The sequence below is a fragment of the Hylobates moloch genome, unplaced genomic scaffold (genome assembly GCF_009828535.3).
Source record: "Hylobates moloch isolate HMO894 unplaced genomic scaffold, HMol_V3 SCAFFOLD_7, whole genome shotgun sequence".
Taxonomy (NCBI): Eukaryota; Metazoa; Chordata; class Mammalia; order Primates; family Hylobatidae; genus Hylobates; species Hylobates moloch.
This window is the reverse complement of record NW_026652282.1, coordinates 90,639,233-90,650,216: the sequence shown is the minus strand read 5'-3', so window position 1 is coordinate 90,650,216 and position 10,984 is coordinate 90,639,233. Positions and strand designations below refer to the sequence as shown.

The window sequence follows — 10,984 nt, the reverse complement described above, 5'->3', positions numbered from 1 at the left end:
TGTGGGATCGGTGGTGATATTCCCTTTATCATTTTTTATTGTGTCAATTTGATTCTTCTCTCTTTTCTTCTTTATTAGCCTTGCTAGCAGTCTATCAATTTTGTTGATGTTTTCAAAAAGCCAGCTCCTGGATTCATTGATGTTTTGAAGGGTTTTTTGTGTCTCTATTTCCTTCAGTTCTGCTCTGATCTTAGTTATTTCTTGCCTTCTGCTAGCTTTTGAATTTGTTTGCTCTTGCTTCTCTGGTTCTTTTAATTGATGTTAGGGTGTCGATTTTAGATCTTTCCTGCTTTCTCTTATGGGCATTTAGTGCTATAAATTTCCCTCTACACACTGCTTTAAATGTGTCCCAGAGATTCTGGAACGTTGTGTCTTTGTTCTCATTGATTTCAAAGAACATCTTTATTTCTGCCTTCATTTCGTTATGTAGCCAGTATTCATTTAGGAGCAGGTTGTTCAGTTTCCATGTGGTCGTGCGGTTTTGAGTGAGTTTCTTAATCCTAAATTCTAATTTGATTGCACTGTGGTGTGAGAGACAGTTTGTTATGATTTCTGTTCTTTTACATTTGCTGAGGAGTGCTTTACTTCCAACTATGTGATCAATTTTCGAATAAGTGCAATGTGGTGCTGAGAAGAACGTATATTCTGTTGATTTGGGGTGGAGAGTTCTATAGATGTATCATAAGCATTCTTATACACAAATAACAGACAAGCAGAGAGCCAAGCCAAATAATGAGTGAACTCCCATTCACAATTGCTTCAAAGAGAATAAAATACCTAGTAATACAACTTATAAGGGTTGTGAAGGACCTCTTCAAGGAGAACTACAAACCACTGCTCAACAAAATTAAAGAAGACACAAACAAATAGAAGAACATTCCATGCTCATGGATAGGAAGAATCAATATCGTGAAAATGGTCATACTGCCCAACGTAATTTATTGATTCAATGCCATCCCCATCAAGCTACCAATGACTTTCTTCACAGAATTGGAAAAAACTATTTTAAAGTTCACATGGAACCAAAAAAGAGCCCACATTGCCATGACAATCCTAAGCAAAAAGAACAAAGCTGGGGGCATCACGCTACCTGACTTCAAACTATACTTCAAGGCTCAGTAACCAAAACAGCATGGTACTGGTACCAAAACAGAGATGTAGACCAATGGAACAGAACAGAGGCCTCAGAGATAACACCACACATCTACAACCATCTGATCTTTGACAAACCTGACAAAAACAAGAAATGGAGAAAGGATTTCCTATTTAATAAATGATGCTGGGAAAACTGGCTAGTCATAAGTAGAAAGCTGAAACTGGATCCCTTCCTTACACCTTATACAAAAATTAATTCAAGATGGATTAAGACTTAAATGTTAGACCTAAAACCATAAAAACTCTAGAAGAAAACCTAGGCAATACCATTCAGGACATAGGCATGGGCAAGGGCTTCATGAGTAAAACACCAAAAGCAATGGCAACAAAAGCCAAAATTGACAAATGGGATCTAATTAAACTAAAGAGCTTCTGCACAGCAAAAGAAACTACCATCAGAATGAACAGGCAACCTACAGAATGGGAGAAAATTTTTGTAATCTAACCATCTGACAAAGGGCTAATATCCAGAATCTACAAAGAACGTAAACAAATTTACAAGAAAAAATCAAACAACCCATCAAAAAGTGGGCAAAGGATATGAACAGACATTTCTCAAAAGAAGACATTTATGCAGCCAACAGACACATGAAAAAATGCTCATCATCACTGGCCATCAGAGAAATGCAAATCAAAACCACAATGAGATACCATCCCACACCAGTTAGAATGGCGATCATTAAGAAGTCAGGAAACAACAGGTGCTGGAGAGGATGTGGAGAAATAGGAATGCTTTTACACTGTTGATGGGACTGTAAACTAGTTCAACCATTGTGCAAGACAGTGTGGTGATTCCTCAAGGATCTAGAACTAGAAATACCATTTGACCCAGCCATCCCATTACTGGGTATATACCCAAAGGATTATAAATCATGCTGCTATAAAGATACATGCACACGTATATTTATTGTGGCACTATTCACAGTAGCAAAGACTTGGAACCAACCCAAATGTCCATCCATGATACACTGGATTGAGAAAATATGGCACATATACACCATGGAATACTATGCAGCCATAAAAAATCATGAGTTCATATCCTTTGTAGGGACATGGATGAAGCTGGAAACCACCATTCTGAGGAAACTATCGCAAGGACAGAAAACCAAACACCGCATGTTCTCACTCATAGGTGGGAATTGAACAATGAGAACACTTGGACATAGGGTGGGGAACATCACACACTGGGGCCTGTCATAGGGTGGGGGGATGGGGGAGGGATAGCATTAGGAGAAATACCTAATGTAAATGATGAGTTAATGGGTGCAGCAAACCAAAACGGAACATGTATACATATGTAACAAACCTGCACGTTGTGCGCATGTACCCTTTAACTTAAAGTATAATAAAACAAATAAATAAATAAATAAAATAAAAAACTATGCTCCTGATCTTTCTAACTAAACCTGGTTTTTTCAAAGTTTTTGTATTTCATTATATAGCAACTCCACTCTTATTTGCTCAGGATAAAAACTGGAGTCATTCTTGATTCCTCTCTCTCATATTCCATACACAAATCTTCCTGGCTTGACATATATTATATATTCAAAATCTGCCCATTTCTTATTACTTCCCCTGCCACTATCTTGATCCAAGCCATCAACATCGTTAGCCTACATTATTTAAATATCACCATAAGTGGTTTCCCTGCTTTCCATCCTTGCTCCTTTATGATCTCTTTCCAAAACAGGTGCCGTGATAGTTCTTAAAATTAATGTACAATCATGTTAACTCTTTCCATTTGCTCCCCGATTCACTCAGGAGTAAAAGCCCCTACTATGATGACCTATAAGGCACTAGATAATCTTTCCCCCATTACCAATCTAATCTCATCTCCTACTTAGTTTCAACTCACTCATTCTCTTTAACACACTGGCCTCATTTATGTTTCTCAAACATGTCAGGTATGCTCACACCTCAGGGTTTTTGTATGACTCACTCTCTTACTGCAGTGAGGTCACTGCTCTATCTTATCAGAGAGACTTTCCCTTAGTAACCTATTTCAAAATATAACAGTTTCCATAAATTCCTATCATCAAGACTTGCTTTACTTTTCATCATGAGATTTATCACATTCTAACATAATACAGACTTATTTATTTTGTTTATTGTATGACTCCTTGACTAAATATAAGCTCCATGAAGGCAGTGAAAGTTTGTCTGTTTTGTTCAGGCTGCATCTCCAGCACCTAAAACAGTACCTGGTAAATCATACATACTCAACAGATATTTTGTGAATGAAGAAATAAATGAGTACATAATTTGCCTATGTAAAAATTTCAAACATTACATAATGAAATGCACAGTAAACATGCTATAAGACAAACAACTGACTGGGAGAAAATATTTGCAACAAACGTAACAGACAGTGGATGCATCTTCACTATTTATAATGTACTTTTACAAATCAGTAGGAAATACATAACCAAGTCCTCTGCTAAAACAGCGAGGCAAAGAGTATAAATAGACAATTTACAAAAGAGTTAAAAACATCTGAAACCCCAATTGTAATCAGGAAAATTCAAATATAAACAATAACGATACACCACTTTTCACCCATTAGATTGGTAAAATTTTTTAAATTGATAACACCCAGTACCTGTAGAATGAGGAGAAAATCTCTTATACTAATCATGAAAGTATAAAGGTGTAGAGTCACTTAATTGGAAAATTTGGCAGTAAATATAGATATTAAAAAGGCACATATATGCTAGGTTCTAGCAACTGCTCAGAATTTATTCTATGGTGATATTTACCAAAGATTCTCAAGATATGTATGTAAGAATATGGATAAGAATCTTCAGTGCAAAATATGTTTGTAATCATGAACCTAGAAATAATTTTCATATTCATAATAGGTTAAATTATTTATAGTGAACCCCCATAAAAATAATATATAATTATGAAAAATAATAAGGCATACATTTATAGGCTGATAAGAAAGTTTGTCAAGATTTACTATGTGATGACACTAGGTACAGAGCAGATGTATAGTATAATTTTGTGTATATAAATTAAAATATGAGAAAACATCTACATTTGGAAGGTTCAGCATCATTTCATGTATCAATAATTGGGGAAAAATATTTACAATTTTAATTGTAGTATGCTTTCCATCATAATAAGATGCATTCCAATTTAGATATTTTGGGTGTAAAAAATGAGTATTAAAATTGATGAAATATCATATATGCATGCGTATAAATGCATTTAGAAAACCTTTCTTGAAGAATACGAGAGAAACTACTAAAAGTGGTTACTCTGGAGAAGAAGAACTGGGGATTTGGGGTTTGCGAACATGTAAAAAGGAGACTTTTTATTTTACATCTTTTCATACTGGTTGTATTTTAAAATCAAGTTCATATGTTACATTATTATAAGTGTTTTAAAAAGCCAAAAATTTAAATGCACTTATCCTTTGATCCAACAATTTCACTTTTATGAAACTATACAGTATAAATAACTACATATATGTCCACAGATATAATGTATGACGATAAAGAAAATTGTCTAAGATATATTGAAAAAAGAAATAAAAAGGGGTAAGTGATAAAGCAAGGTACAGAGTAGCATGCATACCATGATTTTACATATATACAATGTGTAGAAAAAACCCCAAACTCTATATGCATATATATAAATGTGTAGACCAAGGAATTTAAATTTATATATCAACTATTGACAGTGGGCCTCTATGAGGAAAGGAATGGTAAAAAGAGGATGGGGCATGAAGAAGATTTTCACTCTTACTCTTAATATGTCTATATTATTTTTTAATAAAATCATATATTCATATGTCACTGGTAAAATATAAATATAACAGAGAAAATTAAAAATCACTTCAAGAAACTTTACATTGTTAAACTGGAATGAACATGCAGAAACTTCTCTTGATTATCTCTTTATAAGACATTGATCAATTAGATGATCAAAATAAAGTATTTTTATATCATATTAAAAGAAAAATTATCTTTACATATAGTTCAGTAAATTCTTATATCATTGGGAACTTTCGCTATTTCCATGAAAACTGAGTACCAAAATTCCTTTTCTAATACTTTTTAGGTCTGTGGTCTGACTACGTGATTAAGGAGTTACTACCTTTTCACATGGAACTAAACAATTGTCAAATAAATCCCTGTTGAGTCCAATGATTCTGAAACAAATTCTAAATTTGATTACTTGAGAAACACCATCAAAGTTTTCACATTGAAGAGAGAAGTAGAGGGAATTGTAAAACCGTATTCAGAGGACTATCTCAGACACGCAGTTAAGAATACTACTACATTATCATTAACTGTCACTTTGTTTATAAGTCTTTTCAAATTAGTTAATAATAATATTAGGACAAAGGTCAACAACTCCATCACTAAAAATGGATGGACTAACAAGACCAGAAAAATCTAGGCATTGAGATTATTGAAGTATATCCAGAAATTAAGATAGAAGAAAAACAAAGAAACCAGAAAGTTTTCCCTTTTTATTTTGGACTGGCCACAAACCCTAAAACATATCTTATCATCTAAGAGGAAAGAAAAGGAATAAATCCCTTATTCAGAATATACTATGTCATTCTATAGTTTGTTTAATGAAAACTTAGGAATGAGCATAGTATTAAAAAATTTCATATCTGCTCAAGTATGTGCCTAAAAGTATATGCCAAAGATTACCTTTGGACCAGGAAGACCTGGAAGACCAATGCTTGAAATACCAGGATCACCTTTGTCGCCTTTCTGTCCAGGTAATCCTGGGGAGCCAGGTTGTCCAGGAACTCCAGAAGGTCCAGGAGGCCCTTCCACACCCTGAGGCCCTGTTGAAAATATGTAATATATAATATTTTACAAAATATGCTTTACTTGTGAATTATCTAAGATGCATATGACCAAGCAAAAAGATTTTTAAAAAGCTCTGCAAACTCTGAGTTAGATAATAATGAGCCTCACAAACAGAATTATATAAAAGCCTACTTTTAGAGGAAGTTTAAATAAAAAGGGGTATAGCTGGAGAAAAGATGTTTGTGAATTCTAACTTTTAAGGTTTCTACAATTTTGTCCCTTAATTCCCATTTTAAATATTTGTGTAACAAGAGAGCACTACCCACTGATTACCTCAGATATTGTTTCAGTCTGATTCTATCAACACCAGTCTCTTTTCTGACAAAAAAAGAGATATTGAACCACCTTTCATTAATGGGACTAAATATTTGGAAGATTTTCATCACTCACCTGGAAAACCCATATCACCGATGGTTCCTTTAAGTCCAGGAGGTCCTATAAGACCTGGCTGTCCAGGGAGACCAGGGTTACCTTTGGGACCTAGAAAAGTCAAATTGGTAAAATTAAGACAATGTAGCAATATTGGGGTTGTCTGGTTTCATGGAATGGATAGTCATTAAAACGCAAACATGGGATTAGACGGATTAAATCTGAATATATGATTAAGTTCCACAGATAGAACCCAACATAAAACATCTCCTTGGGAACATATTACAATATAACCATGGTAATAGAGGCCTCCCAATATAACTTTAAAAAAAAATTAAAAGTTACCAGAACACCTTGTTTCTTTCCCTAAAACAATTCCAATCACCTGAAGTGCTATTTGTTGTACGTGTACAACTACCCTTAATGTATTTTCACAGATAAATCCAATATAATAAGTCTGTTTTTTAAAAGATTCAGAAATGGGTTTTTCATGTAGAGCCTGATTATATGAGATAAGGAAGAGAAAAGGTGGTAACCTATTATGATATAGTTTAGTACATTAGGCCAGGGAGAGATTAGAGGTGGTGGACAGATACTGGGCAGTGACCCGAACAGGCATGGCTGCTCTGTTTGTACATTTTTCCTAGCACATAGGTGCTTGAGCTCTGTGATGTCATCTGGGTTTTTTCCTAGGACCACAGTATTGTCTTAAACCTTTTTTATTTTATTTTTTTCCTTTACAATGACTTCCAACTTGGAAAAGAGAATGCAGAAGATGTGAGGGAGAGATAGGAAGGGAGTTTCTCTTTCCAACTATATCAAGGCCATGTAGTGTGGAGTCCAGAGCAAATAACTGAACTTAAGGGACTTTGTAAGAATGGGGACCAGCTGCTCTTTATTTCCTTAGGAAACAAACTAAAAGAAAGTGGCTGAAGAAGAAACAAGAAAGAGTTTTAGTAGGAAAGAGTGATTAATGCTGTAACTGACTACCAAGAGAATTTGTGAAATTTTCATGCCTAGAAATTAAAAAAAAAAAAATAGAATCAATAGCCATCTGTTTTACATGGTTTAATGACTGACTTGTCTAAAGGCAAAAAGAAAAATAAAGCAGGACAAGGTGACTTCTTCAGGCCTTCATGAGATAATTGTCTCATTTATATATTTTGCAATGTATGTAACAAAACACAACACCTTATTTGGATCACACTTCTGATTCTGTGTATACCCTGCGCCACAAAAAGAAGAAACTGAATAATCAATGCAAAATATCCTATAAAATCTTGACTGCTGAAACTAGAGCCAAAGAGCAATATTTTTGCCAAAAGTGAGCTCAATATTTCAGTAGCTACCCAAGCTTATTACCATGACCAAATCCACAGCATCTTCAAACACGACAAACACATAATTATTTATCCAGAATTCAGTGTCAGCTAAGCAATTGCTACAAATGGCCTATCACACTTACCTGGTGGTCCTGGTAATCCAGGTTGTCCACTCAGTCCAGGTTGCCCTGGGTCTCCAGGCAAACCCTGATAACCTTTTGGCCCTGAAACTCCAGGTATACCTTCCAAGAATGAGTAGAAGAGGCAAGTTAGGATGATATTATTCACCCATGAAATAACTTGGGCAAAGCAAGCTGCTCAAGTGTTAAACTATAAGTGAATTAGAGGAACTGGTGATATTCTGATATAGTATGAGCTATTAGCACTGGACTCATACGAAAATCCTTCACTTTTTAGTTACCTACCATCAAGAAATTCAGAGCACTCAGTAGTGAAATCACTTTCCTATTTTGGGCCTCATTTTCTTACAATGGAAATGAAGAAATAAGGAATAAGGACAGATAATCTCTAGGTTATCTCTTAGATTCTGACTATATTTAATAAGCCTATAGTAGAAGTCAAGTATAGTTTACTGCCCCTATTATACAGGAAGCATAATTGAAACAGAAAAGAAGCCTTGCAAGGGGTAAGCCAAGAAAGTCATTTCATTTTAGCAGCTACAAAAAATTAGGTGACCCTGCCTCTTTCTTGACTATATACAACACTGCATTAATATTTTTAATTCTTTTTTGAGGAAAAATCCCACCAAATCCTGCTCGTAGGGAAACTGATAACATCTGTATACACTCACATACACATACACATGAACTGACAATATTGGTGGATAGAACATACAAAGAGCCACAAACTTTACTATAAGCTGCAGATACACAGATATAGCTAGTTTTAACATTCCATATTGCTTGAAAGGCTATTCTACATAGATTGGATGCCAAGTGCTTTATATAATGATTTATGCTTATCCATATTTTATGATGTTTTGTTATGAACATGTTATACTTCTATAAAAAGGAAAAGGTTTTTTTTTTTATTGAAAACCCCACGTAATATTTTACACTGTATTTGTTTCTAATAAAATAACTATATGGACACAATTGTTCCCTAGATCTACTTTCAGTGACTTCCCCCCGGGCTGAGCTTGGCTGTTCATAGTCCAATACTTGTTTATTCTGCCCAGGTAGAATAACGGTGAACTGTATTTGAAAGCCAAGTATGATATGGATATCAAAATACCACAGTACAACGAACGTACCATTCATCCTTATCTGGTATCAAGGAGAAAATAATGAAAGGACTAGCAAATTTCCTAAACACTGAAATTTGTTTTTCAAATGATTGTGGCTATATATCCTTTTCCTGTATTACTTTTTAGAAAGCTAGTAGTTGACTGCCTAAGTCTATTTTAAAACTCACTAGTAGTTAGGTAAACTATAAAGAAAATACTCAAACAAAAGTTGATTGGTGAAACAGTATGAATGAAGTGAAAATTAGTATTTGTTACTAAAATTTGATGCATTTAAGTGCCTCTGTTGGTGAATTCTGTATTATAAGTCACTTTTCATGCTATTTAAAAATTAAACTTCAGATATACCAGGAAAAATATTCGTAAATAAATTCATTCACTCACCTGGTAAGCCAGGTTCCCCCTTCTCTCCTTTTGAGCCCAGAAGATTTGGATCCATTGGTCCAGGAGGGCCTGGAAGGCCAGGCTCTCCTTTACTACCTTTTTCTCCTGCAGGGCCAGGAAGTCCTGGCTGACCCTGCAAGCCATCATCACCTAAAATCAATGTGTGTGAAAACAAAATCTATCAATTTTATCCATCAAAGATTAATGCATATAAAGATTACTCATATGTTTCATAGTTGAGTAGGCCACTGAAAACATTTATGCACCTTGGATGTACTCTATGAATTACTTGAGTGCATACACATTTTTATACTCAGATAACAATCCCTCCGTCTGGAATTCCTTGACAACGATAGAGGCCGACTATAAAAAAATTAATGCTTAATCCGGACAGGCACGGTGGCTCAAGCCTGTAATCCCAGCACTTCGGGAGGCTGAGGTGGGCGGATCACGAGGTAAGGAGATCAAGACCATCCTTGCTAACATGGTGAAAATCCTTCTCTATTAAAAATACAAAAAAATATTAGCCGGGCATGGTGGCAGGCGCCTGTAGTCCCAGCTACTCGGGAGGCTGAGGCAGGAGAATAGCGTGAACCCAGGAGATGGAATTTGGAGTGAGCTGAGATCGCACCATTGCACTCCAGCCTGGGCAACAGAGCGAGACTCTGTCTCAAAAGACAAACAAACAAATTAACGCTTAATCCTTATGTTTTGTTATTTTGAGCTAAGCATTTACCATGTATCATGGTATCCAAACTAAGCATGCAACCAAATTGAGAACAAGACCTATTTAAATACCATGTTACATAGAAACACAAGTAACCATTGCTCATTTTAAAACAGTCAACAAAAATATTCTGTACTGACAGAAAGCTATGTTTAATTTTCCCTCTCACATACGTCTGGCAGCAAACCTTGATTATTACCTTTAAGACCAGGTACACCACTCCTGCCAGGAATTCCCAAAGGTCCTGGTGGGCCTGGAGGTCCCATCATACCCATTTCACCTTTGGTACCTTTGAAGAATATCAATAAGTAATGTTTGCCTTTCTTTGACTTAGGGAACATAAAAAGCAAGTTTTAAGATGTCAACTAGAAAACTATTGAGGGTTGGAGGTAAGGCACTGTTAAGTTTTAGACTTTTTGACCATAGTGCCCACTACTGCTGATACGCATGAATAAGGAGACTCAGTCTCGTAGCTAATCTCTAAAGATGGCCCCCCAGTGAACCATATGTCCCAGTATGTACAATCTAGTATAAATCCCTCACCTGGAACTAGGGTTGATTCTTTACCTCACACTTGACTAAATGACATTGTGTGACTCCCAAGCCTAGATCAAAAGAAGTCTTGCAGGCCAGTCATGGTGGCTCATGCCTATAATCCTAGCACTTTGGGAGGTTGAGGTGGGAGGATTGCTCGAGGCCAGGAGTTTGAGAGCAGCCTGGGCAACATAGTGAGACTCCATCACTACAAAGAAAAAAATTAAAAAAAAAAAAAAGCTGTGTGTGGTGGTATGTGCCTGTAGTCCCAGCTACTTGGGAGGAGGCTGAGGCAGGAAGATGGCTTGAGTCCAGGGGTTTGAGGCTGCAGTGGGCTGTGATCATGTCCCACTGCACTCCAGTCTGGGTGACAGAGTGAGACCCTGTCTCAAAA

General features: G+C 35.8%; 1 protein-coding gene across 1 annotated transcript in view; it reads right to left on the bottom strand.

Moving 5' to 3' along the window:
• COL4A5 (collagen type IV alpha 5 chain) overlaps positions 1-10,984 on the bottom strand; it is a 273,551-nt gene that overhangs the window by 64,604 nt on the left and 197,963 nt on the right. Inside the window, exons 32-36 of the mRNA XM_032757441.2 lie at positions 10,256-10,345; positions 9,330-9,479; positions 7,825-7,923; positions 6,381-6,470; positions 5,826-5,965 (exon numbers count right to left, since the gene is read on the bottom strand). Of these exons, the coding sequence (XP_032613332.1) occupies positions 5,826-5,965; positions 6,381-6,470; positions 7,825-7,923; positions 9,330-9,479; positions 10,256-10,345 (569 nt within the window). The remainder of the gene's footprint in view (positions 1-5,825; positions 5,966-6,380; positions 6,471-7,824; positions 7,924-9,329; positions 9,480-10,255; positions 10,346-10,984) is intronic.